The sequence below is a fragment of the Amblyomma mixtum genome, chromosome 1 (assembly GCF_055824585.1).
Source record: "Amblyomma mixtum isolate Tamu chromosome 1, ASM5582458v1, whole genome shotgun sequence".
Lineage (NCBI taxonomy): Eukaryota > Metazoa > Arthropoda > Arachnida > Ixodida > Ixodidae > Amblyomma > Amblyomma mixtum.
In genome coordinates, this window is record NC_143012.1 from 297,153,971 (window position 1) to 297,173,737 (window position 19,767).

Consider the following 19,767-nt stretch of genomic DNA (forward strand, 5'->3'; position numbering starts at 1 on the left):
CACAGAGGAGCAGTGGGAGACCGCGCTACGCAGCTCAGACCTGTGGCAATAAAAGTTGCTCACAGAGAGCTGACTAGGTCGCCGAGACCCAAGAGATCAAGGCCACCAAGCGACAGTAGCCCGCCTGCGCCAGAAAAGAGCCTTCCTGTTCAAAGACTCTATAAATAAAGTTTATTCTCTCTCTCTCTCTCTCTAGCGGTTACTAGCGTCGCCTTGTAGCGGAAACCATGAGGAGATGGACTTCGGTGGGACATGTCATTGGCAGAAGTGGTAACCGACTGTCCCTTACGCAGCCGGGGGCGGCAAGGAGTAGCATGCCCAGCTTTTCGGGGGCATCACCAACTGGCGCCATCTGTCGGCCGCCAATAGCGAACACCGCGTAACTGAACGGGAATGTTTTAATTTGTAAGTGAGATAACACTAAAGCCTCCCTTGAAATGATGCGCGACGGTGCTGACACTGATGCCTTACACTGCCTACGTGCTGCAGAATCTGGCAAATATTTCCTGCTGTGCTCACACCTAGGTGATTTGACAGCTATATAAAATAAATGCGGCGAACCAAACATTCAAATTTCCCGCGGTAATTTATGCTCGGCGCTATGCATGACGTGGTGGTAGCCGCACAAACTAGAAGTGCTCGTCTATATTTCCTGGGCTTTATATTTGCGGGGATCATGTGGCCTCAGGCAGTGTACTCCTGGACTTTAATATCAGTGGCTGAGTCGTTGTTTGCCCTGCAGTAGACATAATCTGTTGTGGACGACGATGACGATGATTAGCGTGATGCGATGCAGACACAAAGCTCTGCAGGATTCGCAGACCCTGAGTAGCACTTTATACGCCTCAGAAACGCCAGCTGATCGATAATTGCCCAGTACAGTCCGGATTTTATTCCCCCTCCTCCTCCTCCTTTAGAGGTGCACTAAACAGGAATCTGAAATCGTCTTTTTACCGCGGAAACTCAATTCACACTCTCCGAGCATTATTAGAAACTTCGAATTACTGCCTGTGCGGCCGATTTCCCTATCAAATCGAATTAAACGTGCCGGCTCCCGCCTTTTTCTTTTGAACTCACCTTCGAAAAGAGGAGTCAGCCAAGGCGTGGAGTTCCTTTCAGCCAGTTGCGTGGCGGCTTCGCTTTCGCTTTTATTCTGTTTTTAGGTTTTCATGAGTAAATAGTTTCAGTCGCAGACTACATAACCGCAAATTAGGCCCGCGGAAATAAAGATATGCATGGACTATTTGCTTTCGCTGATCGCTACGTATCACTCCGCCGATGCCAGAACGGCAAGCCGCCACACGGCTGGCTGAAAGGCACTCCACGCGTTGGCTGACTCCTCCTCTTTTCGAAGGTGAGTTAAAGAAAAAAAAATGGCGGGAGCCGGGACGTTTAATTCGATTTGATAGGGAAATCGGCCGCATAGGACAATTCTAAGTTTCTACGAATGCTCGGAGCGTGCAGATCGATTTCCCGCGGTAAAAAGATGAGCTCAGAATCCTCTTTAGTGCATCTTTAAGGCACTGAGAAATCGGTCCTATTTCTTGTATTGCGTCAGCTGTATAGTGCTCTATAGTGCACGAAAGCCCGCTGTCTGTGTGAATGTGCTAAAACCTCCACCAAGTTGCGCGAGGCACGTGCCACGGCCTGCGTGCACGGGGAGTCACATGATCGCGGATGAGGGTGCGTCCCACCCGATGACGACGAAGGTTGGACGAGGCGCGGGCCGCGGACTGCGTGCACCTTAGAGTTTCTTACTATTACTATTGAGGGTCTCTGCTATTACCTAGACGGAAAGCTGGCGGCGCTGCACTTCAGCAACCATGGGCGCTCAAAGCATCATGTGCCGGTGAGCTACCTGGTGCGGGACAGTCGGATTTTTGTAGCGGAAGCAACATTAGCCACGAACTTGCGATTTCTCTGTGGCTGTGCTCCGAGGAGGCACAGATACCGACCTTGAGCCGTTACCTAGCAACCGCCGCAGCTGGCGGACGCCGCGCGCTCGCCGCGCCATCTGGCATGATGTCACACCGCGTGCCTCGCCGCGGAGCCGCCGCCGCCGTTTGGTATGACGTCACACCGCTTGCCTCGTTGGTGCTTTCGCTTCGTATATTCTGGCATGGCTGAGCTAAGCCACTGCCAATTTTTTAGGGAACACAGAGTGGCGTTAAGCCTGGCCCGCATGGAGCGTTTTTTACCCGCGAAATCGCGTCGCGCGCCCGACGCCCGCGCAGGCGTCGACGAATTCACTCCCGCATGGTCAGCAGCCGAGCAGCGCGCTCTACGGGCACGTTTGACAAGATGGCGGCGCCCTGCTCTCCCGCTTCGGAATAAATACATGTCACCGCTGGATTCTACGACGCGATAGCTCGCTCAAATGTTAGCGGTTCGCTTTTATTTAGCACACTCTCGCCCACGCGTAGAGGTATAAGCGATAACTAGCCCCTGTTTTTCAGATAATTTGGCGATTTTCAAGCTCTTAGGCCTAACTAAATACAGTGTGTTTACTTTAGGCACACATAAACGGTAGCGCCATCTAGTGATGAGACGCCAAAGCACATCAACGCAGTGTTGAAGAAATTTTCATCCGTAATTACTGATAACTAGGTTGCGTGCATTGCGAACCTTTTTTTCGTCCCAAGCAGAAAAACTGCAATTAGATGAAAATGTAACAAGTGACTAAAAGCTAGACAACTGCTTCGCCAGATGTCGTTCTTGCGAGGTAAACACTACGTGTGCCCCTGGGGGACGCTACGGCACGGCCAGATAAAAACGACTCCTCCGAAAGACAACACGCTGCTCAGCCGTTTCGGCCGAGAAACCTGACACCCAAGCCTCGGTACCATCGGAGCGCCAAACACCCGCCTTTCCATGAAGTGCGACGCTGTTTTGTGGGCCAAGCTACAGTGCCATCTCAAGCTCGCGAGCGCGTCTCTCTCGGCCGCCGTGGCTCCGTCCAGAACCACGTGACGCCCGCTCCGGCTCTCATTGGCCTTCTGTCGCTGCCCCCTCCCGGCGTCGGGCCGGCGTTTTTTTCTTTTCCGCCAGAACCCGACGATTTTGCAAAAACGTCCTCTCTGGCCCGTTTCACATGCATGCGATTCTCGCCTGCGACGCTGCGAATTCTGTCGGTCTGCGACTGGGGAGGGCCGTCGGTCTAACCGCAGACGGCCTGCGACCAAGTTCCGTCCGGTTGGAATCCAGTCGCAGCGTCGGTGTGTTCGCTCTGCGACTGACCAATGGGCAGCGCCGAGACGGCACGTGACGTGACGTCACGCGGGAGCAGCTGCCGCGGCCACGACCGGTCTCCAGGCGCGCGAGCGAGAGCGCACGTGCGTCGAGACCGGCCGCGGCAACAACTCGCACGTGACGTGACGTCACGCGCCGTCTCGGCGTGGGGTCACATGGGAGCTGTTCCCGCGGCGTAAGCAAAACTGTTTATTCTAATCAAAACATACGAAATATTGCCTTGCATCTAAAAACACGCTGGTCATAACATCGTCAACACATTCCGTGCAGCATTTCTGTCGCGTTTAATCGTGGGTTGCCTATGCGAACATCGAGCAACCTTGCGTGTCCCTCCGACCGAATTCGCTGGGTACGCGTTGCATGTGAAAGCACTGTGCGAAAATCGCACTGCGGCGTCACCGACTAGGCCGACTATTTTCGTTCTAGTCGCAGCATGTGAAACGGCCCTCTGGCGGCAAAAAAAAAAAAAAAACGCTCCGGTGCCGTCGACGCCGACGAATCGCCCGGATGAACGCTCCATGCGGGCCACGCTTTACTCAGATGTCCATTCAGAAAACGATGTTCTCCGTGTGCGCCCGTATACGTGCTGCTTCAGAGAAGAGTGGATATATCAGCTGCTCTTCAGGATCGTGTTGGAAATATCTTAAGTGACAGTTATGTTACCCGCAGTTGAAATTTTCCCGCAGATTTCGAAGCCGGGTGGTGCCCATTGCATGCTGACGCGACTTCATGAATTTACGGTAATACCCGTTTGCTGCGCAATTGTCGATATACACGCCCGGCACTTACTTGTGGTAGGACAGGTTGCCGCTTCGTACTTTATGGTTCTCTTTGTAAAGTCCGTACGCTCAGTGCCAAGACATGGTAAGAGCCGTCAAATGGCGCGCCGCGCGCGCAGACGACTTTGGCGCGAACGTAGTACGCAAAAGCCATAGTAGCGAAAACGCAACAGCACACGATACCAATAAAAGGTTTCTTTTTTCTCAAATGCCACTAAAAAACCTCCTAAAGTGTTTAAGCAGTTACATTTATATAAATTTATTTTTAAAAGGGTGCCTGTTGACACGAAATATTAGTTTCTTTGGTGTGCAATACTTGGGTAATACGAGAGCAAGCGATCTCTTATTTTGGGCAAACTTTGAATTTACATGCTTTTCTGCTCGTTTGTTGCAATCTATAGAGGGGATATTGGATGTTAGGGCATTCTTGATTATCTAACAACGTTTATTTTTGCATTATTTTGTGGCTAAAAGTTGCGGTTCTGCAGTCGGTAGCGCACCGGCCCATGATGCTTAGGGCGCCCATGGTGGCTGAAGTGGTCGTGAGGAAGCTCCATGTAGACGGGGCGCCAGCTTTCCCTCTAAGTAATAGTAAGAAACTCCATGGCGTGCACGAAGGGTCACATGACCGCGGATGAGCGTGCGTCCGACCCGAATACAACGAAGGTTGCACGAGGCGCATATGCGCGGCCACGTACTTGCTTCCCGGCGTAGCTTTGGTTGTGCTTCGCCTCATCCCTCTTGCATCCACCCCTCTTCCCTCCCCTGTGTTCTCCCCCTTAAAACAGCCGAACTTCCCATCCGTACCGTTAGTGTCGCAATGGTCCCCGGCTAATTCCATCCTACATTTCCATCCATAACACCGCCCGTAAATTAGCCTACCGGGCAGATGCAGGATGGGGATTGCCGATGGTGCCTGCAAGGATACGCTCGCAAACTGCCAGGAAACAACACGTCTGTCAAGTGGCCCGCTGCACGTACCCAGCGGTTCACAAGACGCTGCCAAGGCCCAGAAGCATGCCTTGCGCCGCCTGCAGACCAACAGACTAACATATACCCACACCCATGGGCGTCCGGAGGGGGGGGCAAGGGGGGGCGGCTGCACCCCCCTGGAAAATCACTCACTCGAACCATGAGTGATGGGCGCACGCCAGGGGCGGTGGTGCGCTCAGCCAAAAGGGTAAAAGCAGCCCCGCTTCCACACTTTGGGTCACATCTGCGAAATGCCGCGTCCGGGCGCGCGTCTTTACGCCGTTTTCAAACGACGCCATCGTTAGCTGTGTTGAAGGGCGACCTGTTGCAGACATACAGCGGCACCGGCGAGCATGTGTTTCGAGCCGTCTTGATATGGGTGTCTGTTTCTTTGATCTCTAAAGAGATAGCGACACGGAGCCAGACAGTGCACAGGGCATCTTGTTTTCGCCTTCGTCGCTCGCTATAATCAGGATACGTTCGTACGCCGGCCACCCATGAATTCTTCAGGAGGGAAGGACAAATCAGCCGTGTCCACCCCCGCTTTGTCGGGCTGCTCAGGGGAAAGCAGGCGATCAGTTGGCGCCGCCGCCGCTCGCTGTCTCCTCCGATCGCAGTTCGGTAGAAGCGCCGCTTTCAGAATCTTCGGCAAAGGGGATTAGCTGCTTTTGTTCACGGCGACGCAGTCTCCAGAGGCGCCCCCACACCAGCGTTCCTTGCGCCTTCTCCGAAAACCAGCGCCTTTGGTCAACGCAGCCCGATGACGCCTGCCTGACTCGCCTGTCACCTCTGGCTGGGCCTCAAATCACAACAGCGCCCATGTACTGTGCGTGTCAGTGCGTGGTAAAGAGACCCAGGTGGTCGACATTATCCGGAACTCAGTACTACTCCGTCCCTCATAGCCTGAGTCGTTTTGGGGCTCTGAACCCCATAAAAACACACAAAACAAATTTTCCGACCGGAGTGGCGAGTGTCCCTTCCCCTCGGAAGTCGCGCGGCGTTCTTTTCACCCCCAAAGTGCGCATTCGGGGATATTGCGGACGAGAAAACGACGAGCGGCGAGCCGACTGAGCAGTGTGTGTGCGGTTGCTCGACTGTGCGGATACGCGAGCAAGATGGAGCGAGGTGTATGAAGCTGCGAGCGTGCATTTATCTTGCAAATAAGTTTTCGTTGTATATTTAGTCATCTTTTGTTTTCAACGTACGCGTTCAACCGTTTTTCCAATCAATATGAATGTGCACCGAGAGCTTGTAATGAAGCAGAGAAATGAATTTATCACCCGTGTAATTACGCAATTCGCCCAGAAAAATCCGAGGCGCCTACAGTTGCTGTTCAAGGAAGACTGACTGAGTGACTGTAGTTGCGTGTTTGTGAACATATTGTGCTGTGTGCTGGTCATCAATCCGGGTGAGTCGAGAACCCGTATGCAGCAAGACTGAACACGCTTCTCCACGAAGTGATAGTGTCTTTTTGCATTTATTATTAATTTTAATTGTTACTTCGTTGATAAAATCTAACGTATCTCTCCTAGCCGCGCTTTAATTTGCTGTTTGTAATTTTTCTTTCATGCGTGTATTTTACTTACTTTTTATTTATATATGAATAAATAAATTTACGCCGAAATAGCGCATTTTTGCTACGAATATACCCCCCCCCCCCCCCCCCTCCGGCGCCAACAACCAATGGGGCCCCCCCCTGCAAAAAATTCTGCGGACGCCCTTGCCCACACCCACATCTAACCCGACCTCTACACCAATGTGTGTAAGCTTTGCAACGAACCAAAAAGCCTAACTCGCATTCTGGAATGCCGCACGGCGGTAGCGGCCTGGGACGCGGAAGCCGCCTGGGTTCAAGTGCTCCCGGCCGTCTGATTCACTATCTTCCCCGCTTTAATTGCTCTCAATAAAGTCTTCGTCAATCTGTCAATCAACCATAGCCGGAGCCTAGAGTTACTCCCCTCTCCTCACTTGTGGCATTGTATTTGCGAACCAGCTCTACCTCTTATTCCCGCCGCGGTGACCCAGCGTTTAGGGCGTACTTAAGAAAGGTCAAGGCTTGTCTTACTCCCTCTTCCTTCTGAGCGAAGTCTCAAGCTAAACATACAACGCCGGTTTTCCTTGCATCGATATCTGCGTCAAACCGGTCAAAGCATGGCGCCCGTGTGCCGTGCGACTTGATTGCAAGATCCCTAGGTGGTCGTAGTTATTCCTGAGGCCTTCACTTCGTCACTTCTTTCGTACTTTCTTCTTTCGCTCCCACCTTCCCTCTTCTTCCCTGTGCGACTGAGGTGACCTACTAGAAGCGGTACAGTTACTGCGCCCTTCATTTCCTAAAACCTAATTTTCATATCAGTGTTAGTTGGCGGCGGCCATGAACAAGCTTAACGCGAACACAGATGGCAGTGCGCACCCGGTCGAGTAATTCCTTGCGAGCGTTTGCTTTCCTTTCTTTCTTCCTGTTTTCAATGGTTAGTGTTTTCTCGTTAGCCTTATGGGAGCAGAGATATTTTGGTCTTGGCTCCGGAGGGACGTCAGTGAACTCCCCGCAGCTGAATGCCACAGGAAAGACGCAACACTGTTGCTTTCCTCATTGATTTTTTTTTCTGAGGCTAGCGGAAGTAGAAGCGCACGTGCTGCCGTTGTTTGCTGTTAAGGTTGACGTCGGGGGAGGAGGGTGCCGGCCGGAATGACGTCCGGCCCTCCGTTCCAGCCATTTTGGCGCGTCAGGGTCTCCCTGTCAGCCCTAAGAGAGCCCGCGCGCTAATAGCCCCGCGCTCTGCGGCGAGGTCCGCTACCGTACATATTAGATAATTTTAGCTCGGCATCTGTGTGTACGTTCCGCCTCGCTTGTGAAGAGAGGCCGGGAGAACACGCCGGCCAGATGAGCTGCTAAGCGTTAGCCTGTGTTCGCGACCTCGCCGGAGCGAAGTGACGACATTGCTACGCCAGGGGTTACCACTTTCTCAAAGCAAACAGTATTCTGTAGCTTCTATCGACTACGGAGGAAACGAAATTGGACTGGTATGCATAAAAGCGGTCACTACATGCAGACTGTGAGAAAAGCGTTCTGGAAAGAAGTTGAGGAATGCAGCTCTGGGCCCGGTAGCAACATCGTGTTGCACGAGAAAAAAAATACGAGGGAAACAGCTGCTTCAAAGCGGGGTCACGTGTTCTGTTGTGCTCTTTTCTGCAGGTTGCCATAAACAAGTTCACAACGTTCGCCAGGTTTGGCCTGATGCACATGATTTCCGCGAACATCTGCATCTGGCTCCATGTCCTCATTCAAGAGACGAAGCACCAGCTCTTGGAGCTCATCAACAGGAATGAGACTAACCTACTAGCCATGGCCATCAACCCGATACCCAGCATCGGTGGGTGCCTTAAGGGATCTTCGCGTGAGGAGACTGTAACAGATAGCCATCTGTCAATGAGTTGCGAGGTTGTTAACGCGGTAGCGTTGAGGCTCCCGTTCTGAACAAATTTCGACGTCGGCGGCGGCGTTGTGAGCGAAAAAGCAGATGGCCCAAGTCACATGACCATGTGACGTCATCGCAACCTGCCAGCTGTGGCAGATGACAAACATCTCACAGTGGCAGATGGCAGTTAAATTAATGATTGGTCGCGAGAGGTTGCTCGGGAAGAGCGACCTGAGTCTCACAATCCCGACCGGTGGCCGTATTTGAAACAGCTACCTGCCGGGGCAGTGGCGAATGACCAGTTCTGCATATTGCTTAAGGCGAAGCTTAAGTGTCCCCTTTAGTTTTTTTCTTTTGTCTAAGCCCTTTTTGTACGGGCACGATTGTTTCATGTATTTATTCATTCAGCATAAATCACAAACGAAACGATAGATCAACAGTGAGCATTGGATTCACTATCTTTTTTGCTTGTTTTTTGTTTTGCTGTGAGCAGATGCGCTCTTTAAACACAAATTTTGCGCTACCTGCAATATTGTCAGTTTCCAAGGCAACAGTGGTACGTGTGCAGTGTTGGCGAAAAACGCAGCAAGAGATGAAGTTTGGCGATTTATTTAGATCTCATTGTTATAACACCACGAAACTACACGGACGAAAGCAGGAAAAACTCGGGACGTTCCTTTCTTTCGTTTTATTTTCGTCGGTGCTATATCGGGCTGCCGCCAACTAAGACAGTAAGTAGATGCGCTATTTGCAACTGCTGCGTACTGATTTTGTAAAGGTGTGCAGATAACTGTTCTGACAAAAAATTGCGAGAAAAAACTAAAATGGACATTAAGCTCCGCCTTAAAGGTATGACTCGATAGCCTAATGGGTTAAAGCCCATATGTGCCGAATTGGTACTTCTCTACTTTACAATCATAGATCGTTGGGAGTCCTCATACGACTCCTGGCGAAGTGGTGCAGTTGCTAACCGATGCGCCACTGCCCTGCGATGGCAGGTGCTGCCATCGGTGGGACCTGTGAGACCCAAGTTGCTTTTCCCGAGCAACCTCTCACTACCGATTATTAATTTAACCGCCATCTGCCACGCTGGTCAGTTTGCTTAAAATCCGATGGGCAGGTTGTGATGACGCCACGAGGTCACGTGACTCAAGTGGCCCACCTAGGTTTTCGAAGCGGCCGGTTGCTCCGGCCGCTCCGGCTACAAGGCTTGTGTCATTGCTGTCAATCCATTGTGCTGTGGCACTTCAAATATGACATTTCGCCCTTTTTTTTTTCCGATTCCTCTCCCGTTTCCGCTTTCAGCGTCTGAAGAGGAGGAGGCGGAGCACCTGAACCCGGTGCACTACGAGACGCACTCGAAGGACCACCACCGCATCGAGCGGTCGGCGGGCGACCACAGTCTGCACCACGACACGCACAACTGCCGCCGTGCCAACATCATGGGCGAGCTGGTGCAGAACGCGAGCCCGTTCCTGTTCCCGTGCACCATCGAGTACAGCCTCATCTGCGCCGGCATCCTGTACATAATGTGGAAGAACGTGGGATCGACGCAGCCCGTGCCTAACACGCCGGACAGCTCCCTCCACGTGCACACCCCACGCCAGCGGCACTACTACCAGGTGGACTGCGCCAAGGCCAATAAGGGCCTCTTCACGGGCATCCTGGTGCTCGTGCTGTCCATCATCAGCCTCATACTCTTCTTCGTGCTCATCAACAAGCCCCAGTACCGGAACCTGGCCGTCATGGAGGCCCACATCGCGGAGCTGGCGGTATACTTCCTCGCCTCGTTGGCCACGACGACGGCGCTGTTCCAAGTGCGCGAGCTCCGCTACAACCGCCTCCGAAATACGGACCTGGACAGCATCCTCCTTATCGTGGCCCAGAGCGGACTCTACCTCTACACCATGTTCAGCATCATAGGCGGCCACTTCACTTTGGACCAGAACACCATGCTGGCTCTGCTGACCGCGTTGGCCTGCCTCATTCAGGGCTCCCTGCAGACCATTTTCATTCTGGACGCGTCACGTCGCTACGTGAGCAACAGCGACCAAGCCAACCGCAAGCCCGGCCGCGAGATGGTCACGTTCCTCATCGTGTGCAACTTCTCCATGTGGGCCATCAACACGCTCGAGACTCGCCGCGCCGACTCGAACCCGGTCCAGATGAACTTCTACGGCTTCTGGGCCTGGACCATCATCACGCACGTGACGGCGCCGCTCACCATCTTCTTCAGGTTCCACAGTACGGTGTGCCTGTGCGACATATGGAAGAGGGCGTACAAGGTCAAGTCCGACTACCTCTGAGCGGTTTGCGTGCGCAAGTTGAGGAGGACGAACTGCGCTGACTGCGAGGACGCACTTGCATTTCCTTGGCGAGGACCGCACATTGCGCTAGTTGTGCTGCGCCTTACCGCATTTTTTTTTTTTTTTGTCGCGAGCCATGGACTTTGTTCAATCCTCTGGACGAGGTGCAGACGTGAAGGCGCCAGCACAATGCGAAGGACGCGCACAATTCTTTTATCTTTGTTTCATTGTGTTCTTTTCTCTCTTTTTTTTTTATGCGGATGCACCTTCCGAGTGCAGGTCACGGACACCACGGTGCTTCTAGCATGGCTGGGACGTAATCGCATATCACATTGCTCTGCCCGGATACGGGACCAAGAAAAAAAAAACGGAAAATAGTGATATTGCAGGGCATCGTGACGGAGAGCTGAGATTTAAACTCCAGTCGGAGAGAGATCAGAAAGATTCAACGGACGCTGTAAATTGCATTCCCATCCGACGAATTGGTCTCTGCACTCGGCCGGAGTCAACGGGCATACTGCAGGCTTTCTTCGATTTTGGCGCTGACGGCGGACGCCCAGTGCCGCTTTGCGGTCGGGTTAATGTGTCAGCTCTATTCCACTTCTGTTCCAAGCCAGTTCTTTTCTCTCTTCGTCACTGGGCAAGGTTATCGGCGTGGCAAAAGGAATAGAATCCACGGACAGGACTCGCCGCGCCACTGCCTCGTTTGCATTTTGATATAAGCATCCGTATTTGTTAGTAAAGCGCTGGTCGCAGATACTTGCGATGGCGCCGAAGACTACAACTGAAACGTGATTGCAGCGTTGCGATCGTATTGTTTTTCTGGCCTTAAAGAGTGCACAGCGTAGAATTTAGAAACCAGACTACTCGACAAAAACAGCTTCGCCTACGTGTACAGGATAGTGCGGGAATACGCGCAGTGCGCCTTTGGTAAAATAAGGCGTGCACGAAACACGTGCACTTATTTGGTGCAGCAGCACCAAATAAGTGCTCAAGAATTAAAATAACAGTAAAGAGCTTTCTCGGTCGACGTGCATCGTTATCATGACCAGCGCCGCCCTATGTCTTGTTAACCTAAGCGTAGGCTGGGGTCTGTAAGCGCAATAAAAATAAAAATATTCTTATGTTAAATCAGGCAGCTGTCACGCAGCTTATGGGTACTGAAAATAAGTGCATGATGCATGGACATTTGTACATTACTTAATATTTCTGTACCTGCTGCTTGTTCCCGCCTTCCTGTTTCCTGGAGCTGCTGGTGATAAGTGTGCCAACTGGGGAGGACCGCTATGCAATTGTCTGTGGAAGACGCTTTGCTCTACACTTTTGTGCCTAAGTATACATATTGTCCGCTGTATCCTACGTGTCTCATTCTTGTTCCGGGGCGGTGACCAACGCCAAGTTTTCACGTCGCGGTCTTCTGTGCTGTGCATACGTATACCGCGTAAGGTAAATGCAAACACCTGGTTGTGCGCAGCGCGCTCTTGATACTCATGTCGCACGTAGCCTTGTAGTCATGTCACTATCGTTCCGTGTACTCTTACGTGCATGTAATCGTGAAACAAGTGATGGTAGCGTTATTTTAGCCAAATGTGTGCTTTGTATATGTATAAAAGCGTATAATTCGCGCAGGAACCTTGCTTTCGTGAAGTACAAATAACTGAGGCCGTCAGATGTAACTGAATACAAAAGGAAAAAGGGCCGTATACATATATCTTTACGTGGAATATCAATGATAACGATGTTCTTTCCAAGTGTCTTCATGACCTTGACGTTGTACCTTAGAGCGTGGGTTGATTTCAGTACCTCGAGTGCGAAGTGATTAAAGTCCGCCTTTTTAGTTGGGTTCGGCGTGCCTGCCTGACTGAGTGCGCCGAGGCTGCCACAACTTTACCTAATTCCAAAATAGTGAATGATTCGCCATTAGAGAGCTTCAGCCTAGCGCAATGAACGGTGCGCTGCGTCAGCCCACTTGAATGGGAAGCCAACCGCGCCTGCGCAGTGGCGGGTGCGCACCGGTCGCCTTGTCAATGATTTGCATTCCGCGACATGCTAAAACTCTTTATTTACTTGAGCTCTGAGTTAAACAACGCTCAGCAGCGACTCTGCCCTACCTTTCTCGTTGCTATACGTAGTGGGCAAGTGCGGTTGTCTGCGTACGTTAGGGTATGCTAACAAGCGGCGTTGTATAAAATTAGTTGTAATAGGCAACTTATTTAAGCTTTAGGTGTGTGCAAGTCTAACGCTGATACCTGATTTGCCTCTGAGAGAGATGAGAAGAACGGAGAGCAGACGAAATGTGCAGCAAGCCAAACTAATGTTCCTTATGTTTTGTGTCATAAACGGGCATGCTGTTCCAGCCTATGTCTTAGTGGGACATCTAGGCCCGTATCCCAACATGCGTTCATTTCGAAAACGTCCAGCTCGGCAACACCTGGTAAGACAAAAGGATTTTTTTCGGAAGGGACACAAGTTTGGATGCGGGCCCTGGATAAATTACACTACGTGCTTGTACCACTTGCAAGGTGTTGCTTCTGTGACCGTTTGTGCGTCCCTTTTAAGCCACGGTGTTAATTACTCTGGCTGCGATAATTTGTGATAAATATTGCGTTACCTGTTCGCTTTTGAGCGCTAAGTATAGCCAAAGTTGTTGCTAATGTGTCGGTAGCCATTAAGCATTTTGTGGGAGATGTGAAGTTTACAAGAATGGAAGCATAATTCCGATAATGCTTGTGTTATGTCCGCGCTGCTATGACTAAGCACTGTGTTTATTTTTTTTTTCCATTCCGCTCTCAGGTGTTTAGATGTTCAGTTTGACATTTATTTTTAAAAGACATCTAGTATCCACGTAGGTTTCTTCACGTATCCGCGTGAACGTGCCCAAAGAGTATGAACTGAAAAGCGAACAAACATAAGAAACAAATGCTCGAAAAGCAGCGTGCCCAGCCAGCCATACGGACATAATTTCTTATTCAATTATTTCAGTTCCGAAAATGTCTTTGAAATCGTTTTCCTGATGCACAAAAATAATGCCGGCTTTAATTATATTTATTCAAGCTTAGTGGGACACTTGAAAGCAATCTAACTATAAGTGGTGTCGCAGATTTCGTAGTGCCAAAGCAACGCGTACGATGATGTAAGGGGCCGGCTGTAGTGTACGACTATTGCGATGCAGCAGTGGTGCGGACAGAGGCTACCTTCTATCTTGAGCTTCGCTCTACATACGGTATATAAGAGAAAGCTTCGGTCTGTTGGGCCTCCACAGCAGGGCATGAACGCTAGTTCAATACAGGACTGTCGAGCACGATATGTTATCATAATCATTTCCTCACTGCGCACCAAACAAGAAGGCCGGCTATTAGGCGAACTTTTGTATAACTTCGTGTTGTGTCGTTTGTCCAAACCGCTTCCAGCGTTGTCTGCTGCGACGATGTTGTGATATGTGAACCTCCTCGTAATTGCCCTTAATCTCTCCACACTGTTCCCCGAAATGCCCCACAATACGTTGTGATTCACCGGTCGTCCTTCGAACGTTGTACCCTTTCGGCGTGACCGGTTCAATATCAGGAACCCAAGGCCGTTGGCTCGGGTGTTCGGGAAACACCGGCGTCTCGTGTCCTTGAATAAACTGGCCGTGCCACCGAAGCGCCCTGCGTTGTCTTTCCTTCATCAGCCGCGGGTCCAGAGCCGGCGGCTGCCTTCCGCGCTGTGCCCGTTGTTGCTGGAACGCAGCCAGGAGGCGTCCCCATAAAGCTCGCGCGTCTGCGCAGAACCTCGCAAATATTTTCGCAGCGCACGCAAGCGAGTGTCGGCTTTCTTCTCCTTCATCGATGCGCGTTCAAGGCCCAAGGGAAACAGAGGGACAAATAAAGTAAAAACAAAAAAAAAAGACACGAAGGACCCTTCTTCACGGGTGAGTGGAAAAAAGAAAAGATGCCGTCTCCGGCTCCTGGAGTCCTTGAAGTAGACATTCTCTTCCGAAGAATAAGGCCGGCCCGATTACTATTATCCCTTCTTTTTTATTCCGGCAGCTCATATTTCCTCGTGTAATGGTTGAGACGCACGTTGGCAGCCCTGCACTGAGCGGTGGGGGGAGGAGAGGGGAACTGTTGCATAATGCTCCACATTCACGGAAGATCTCATGACGTCACTGGTGAGCGTCGCCTGTCAGCACCTGTGCCCTTGGATGTCGTGCCTGGCAGAGTCGCCATCGGGGGACTCCGGGGAGTCACGTAGATGGCTCCGTGGAAGGCAATATACTAGGTAGGCTTTTTGGTGAGCTCCTGGAGCGGCCCAATACGTCGCGTTTGAGGAAGTTAGCGCTGGCTAACGGGGTGGCCTCGAAAGTTAAGTACTGTTAGTGCTCTGGCAGGTTGGAGTCTTGTGTCTTGACCAATCCAGAGCCACTTAATGGACCCGTGCAAGGCAGGGGCATATCCTTTAAGAATTTCAACTAGCCGAAATGAACTGGCACAGGGCACTGCTAGAATTGCGTATATACTCTCAGGGGTTAACTGAACACATTTTTAATTCCCGAACCGGGATTTCTCGGCGCTCACTTGACGCGTTGTTCGGCAAACAACAACTTCCTTTCTGAGTATGTCCAGCGGTTCCTCCGCCGTGGTGCTTATCGTGTTCATTATAGAACAGTGAAACTGCTCACTGACCGGATGGCACCGGCTCTTCCGAGCGACGCGATACGTGAAAATGGTCAGCCATCCACTCCGCGAGCAGCCCGAGCTAGCGCCCCGAGGACGCGGAGCGGCAGCATCACCAAAAGACACCGGAGACTCGAAGCGAGTATAGATAACTTACGGCCGCGCTTGGGCGGCGGCGGCAGCTCGGGGTCTGGGCTCCAAGTCGTCTCTCTTTTCTGTTTGCGCGCACGAGACGGACTCTAATCCCTGGCTCCCTTCCCTCTTGCCAACACCGCCCTCCCCCCGCATGGTTTCGCACACCTTGGCTATTCTCTTCCTGGCCATGGATACGTCAGGAAGCAGCGACGACACTCGGCTCCACTGCGATGGTCCGCGCGCCGGCTGCTCAGTCGTGCATCGACACCGCTTGCAGCCGCAACTTAGCTTCTCGCTGCTTCCGGCCCGCTAGGCACGCCTTCTGCGATGCCCCACCGACGACGACTCACGCCGGCGAAGACGGCGCTGGTGACGTCATTTCCCTACTCAGGTAAATGGTTTCTTTTTTTAATCCTGGCGCAGTTGTCGAGCTCTCGGAATTTTCGGAAGCACAGGCCAAAGCGTCGCGCGATGCTCCTAGCCCGAGGCTCATATGCAGGCCTCTACCTTCAGTCTGGTGCCATATGTATTCATGCATACAGACAGCTCTTTCAAGTGGCCTAAGTGCGCGTATATCTTTAAACATTCTTCTGAAAGAGCGCGCTGCATGCAGTGTGCCGAATGCCCACCGATGCTGCGGACTTTGCCGCTTTGCAGCAATGCGAATACCACATGTCTCGCGCTTTCGGCTAAACCAGGCGAAAAACATCTATAGTAAGACAAGAAAGCAGCGGCGAATATGCATTCGAAGTAGGCCCTCCAGCCAATGACGACGACCGATTGTCGTGACGTTGCGGTTAATCGCATTTCACGGAGGCACTTGCCAGTCACCAGCGATTTCACGCCGAGGGGCTAACAGCGACGTCATAAGACCCGGTCGACGCCATTGGCTGCACAGCCTCTTTTGGGGGGCATTCGCTGCAGAATTCTTTTATTTGTATCTGACTATATACGCATTTTAAAAATTGAGATGGTATACGCACGAATTCTTCACAGTTCAGTATCATAAGAGTCATTTAAAATCATATTCCTAGCACGTCATCCGTTCAGCTAGAGGCCTTCCTGGCTTACCAGTGTTCTTTTCGCAATGGCTAAATTTCCATCATACTGTCCAGTTATTGCCATTGTTCAGTGGATGTTGTTCTGTCGAGACTGCTTCGATATTTCTTGTCTTTTTGGCAGGATTATTTTATTTTGTGCGGGACAAAACACTGTGATTAAATCCGTAGGCCACATACTCGGGTTCTGACCGAAACGCACTAGGCGTTGCTAAAGCGGGAGACCTTGGATGAAACCTCGGCACTCTTAAACGTCAAGGTGCACGTATGCGCGCTATATAATATCGCCGTTCTCTTTCTTTTCAACTTTCTCTCTCAGTCGGAATCATAAGACACCAAGAGGTATCCTTTTGTCTTCGTGCCTTCCAGCGAACAGCTACAGCGGCGTCAGGTTGCAGCCGTGCGGCGGCCATTTTCCTTGTCCGTCCCTTACGCCGGACGAAGTCGGCTGTAATTGTTTCTCTCGCGTAGCCACCCGCCCGTGTTAGCGCGAACCTGGCCCCACAATGTGCGGTGTCTTCGCTCGTGTATCACGGTTGAGTGCCAATTAGGACAGGGCGTTCGCTGGAAAGCGCCCTCAGCACTAATCGCCGGCTGCAGTTTGTGGTACTCGTATGTCCTCCCTTGGACACGCCTCTCGAAATGCGTGTGAAAGGTTTGTCGCATGCTAACCGCCATACGTAGTCGACTCTTCGTGACTCCGTGAAACGACAAGATAGACTTTTGAGCTTTGTTCGAGCTGCGTGGTCATGAGATAACCGGCATCTTCCGGTCGTGTTGGCCACAAGGACGGAGCCACGTTGTCCCATGGTCCGTATATACTCTGTCTCACAATTTGGTGACACCGAAGTGGAAGATACAGCTGGTGCCAACGAATTGTGAAACAGAGCCCAGAAACCGTGCCGTCTGGCATGTCAAAGCGAACAGGGACGTTGACCTCGAAATTCAAGCGAAGACCGCAGCTCGACTCACCTCATGGCCGCACAGTCAAGTCCTCCTTTTCCCGTCCAGAATCGGCGTCCATGAGACACGCCAGGGTAAGCTCGCTACCAGGAGGAGGACCTGCGCCGCCCCCGACATCCCTGGCGCAGCCGGTGATCATGGTCAAGAACGGCATCAGCTTCCTGCAGAATAACCTCAGCCTGGTCAAGATAGCCCCAAACGACACGCCCGCCGATGCCCGCAGCAGGTCCCCCGCAGGCCTCGTCGTGTCCGTGGACGAGTCCTCGAGCGGTCGCGAGCCGTCCCCCTGCAGGGCGCGGACAACGGGCTCGCCGCCCTCGGGGATGTCGCGCGGCCTCCGCGGGGTCGGCGGCCAGACGCAGCAGCCGCTGACGCCATCGCCGCCCCCGCCGCCGTTTCTGGCAGATGCCGTCCCACTGCCTCCGCCCACTGCGCATCCGTCGCCCCACCTGGGACACAGCTTCTCGCGAACCACGTCGTACTCCACCATCAATCCTGACTCTGTCTCCTCGCCAGGCAACAAGGTCCGGCCCAAGAACCCCAAGTGAGTCCCCATTGGTTCTCTCTCGGCTTTTCATATTCATCGGGGTTGATGGATTTCTTAGTGCAAATGTAACACTGGACTGTGCAGTGCGTGGCATAGTGGAGGGCTCCGAATTAATTCCCCCAGTGTCTGCACTTTGCACCAGTGCCTCAGTACACGGGCATTTTCTTTTGTTTCACCTCCAACCCAATTGGGCTCTTCATCTGAACGCCATAGCCGCTGAGCCACTGTGGCGAGTTCCGCGTTCTTCTTGCACTCCTAGAAATAATGGTGGACAGTGCATGATGTTCATTTGTACTGTCTAGTGCCATCAGTTTGACGAGTATATATTCACATATTGATAGATAGACATGATATTAATGATGTCTTAAAATGTGCCTCGCATAAATGGTAAACGGAACCATTCAGCAGTCGATCACCCTATAGCAGTGCCTAATTGTATTTTCAGCAAAGACGCATGCTTTGAATTCATGAGAGTGAATGGCTATAGAAGTTCTCGATTTCGGACCTTGTGTCCTACAGACATGAGCCGCTAGGTAAGCAGCAGAGCGGTAATACTATAGGCATGTCACCTAACTTCTACCGCACTGATCAATTTTGCAGCAATGATCCTAGAGTATTAATCTGGGCTGCAGTCGCCCAGGTAGTCGAAACTGAGTCATATTTAAAGTTGATTTCTCCAACAGTACTGAGCACACCATACGCACACTAAACCCTAATGAGGGACCATGATAGCGAAATATTTTTAAGTGCATGAGGCATTTTTGTGTACCGTTTTTTTCCAGACCATTTCTTTAATCTCGTTTTATTAGTATATACTTTCATCACAAAAATAAACTTACATAACCTTGGATCTGGTGCCTTCAACTTTCGGTCCTCTATAGGCGAGACTCGATCGGATGCGACAGAGACATGGCAAACCTGTTCTGGAGTTATATAATACGGTATTCATTACTTATTAGCATCTACCCAAGCGTCGCCGTACCGAAAGGAAAGCTAAACAGCATGCACAAAAACTTCATAGCTAAGAAAAGTTCTTTCTAGTCCGGGGTTCGAACCCGAAACCGCCGCCTATCCTGCGCAGTCACTCTACCAACTAAGCTTACCAGGACTGCTAGTAGACGGTAGGGCGAGAGCTTAATGATCAATAACTCGAAGTGGGAACGGTGTTAGTCTATTCTTCATACGGATCCCCCAAGACGGAGATTTGAACTAAGGGAGTAATTACTCATTCCGAACTTTCTGTAAAAGCTGTTTAGCTTTCCTTTGCAGCAATATGGCTGCGCTTGGGTGAACGCTAACGAGTAATTACTCTTCTATTAAAAATCTACTCCACCTAGGGGGATTCGCCTAAACATCACAGTGTACTGGAGATGCAGCGGATGATAATCTATCCACGTGACCACCGTGGGTTGCAAAGACACCCCACAAAACAACACGGGAGAGCAACGTGCAAGAAGGGCCTCTTGAAAGCCTGGAATTCAATTTTGAGACCCAGGCGTCCTCTGTTCAGTTAACGCGTATATTCACACCATTAAGTGCAGCCCTAGTAGCCTTACTTTGATAACGAGCTCCAGGGAAAGCTGTGAAGGTGATCTCACGTGCGCGGCTTGAGTGCGCGTGTATAGCTCATCCAATAAAATGCAAGGCTTGCCACGATAGCGGCCGTGCGGTGCTGTTTTGAGCCCCT

General features: G+C 51.5%; 2 protein-coding genes across 7 annotated transcripts in view; both read left to right on the forward strand.

Annotated features, from left to right (window-relative positions):
• LOC149372167 (proton channel OtopLc-like) overlaps nt 1-14,364 on the forward strand; it is a 74,026-nt gene extending 59,662 nt beyond the window's left edge. For all 4 annotated transcript variants that reach the window (XM_089566550.1, XM_089566551.1, XM_089566552.1 and 1 more), the window contains exons 7-8: nt 8,194-8,371; nt 9,722-14,364. In XM_089566550.1, the coding sequence (XP_089422676.1) occupies nt 8,194-8,371; nt 9,722-10,722 (1,179 nt within the window). In that variant the 3' untranslated portion in view covers nt 10,723-14,364. The remainder of the gene's footprint in view (nt 1-8,193; nt 8,372-9,721) is intronic.
• Nucleotides 14,365-15,644: 1,280 nt separating this feature from the next.
• The window catches only part of OtopLa (proton channel otopetrin-like a), a 34,669-nt gene continuing 30,546 nt past the window's right edge, over nt 15,645-19,767 (forward strand). The window contains exons 1-3 of one of the 3 annotated variants that reach the window (XM_089566557.1): nt 15,645-15,903; nt 16,776-16,777; nt 17,563-18,077. In XM_089566557.1, the coding sequence (XP_089422683.1) occupies nt 15,840-15,903; nt 16,776-16,777; nt 17,563-18,077 (581 nt within the window). In that variant the 5' untranslated portion in view covers nt 15,645-15,839. Of the gene's footprint in view, nt 15,904-16,534; nt 18,078-19,767 lie in introns of those variants that run through there. The other 2 variants (XM_089566555.1, XM_089566554.1) reach the window with 2 other exon arrangements.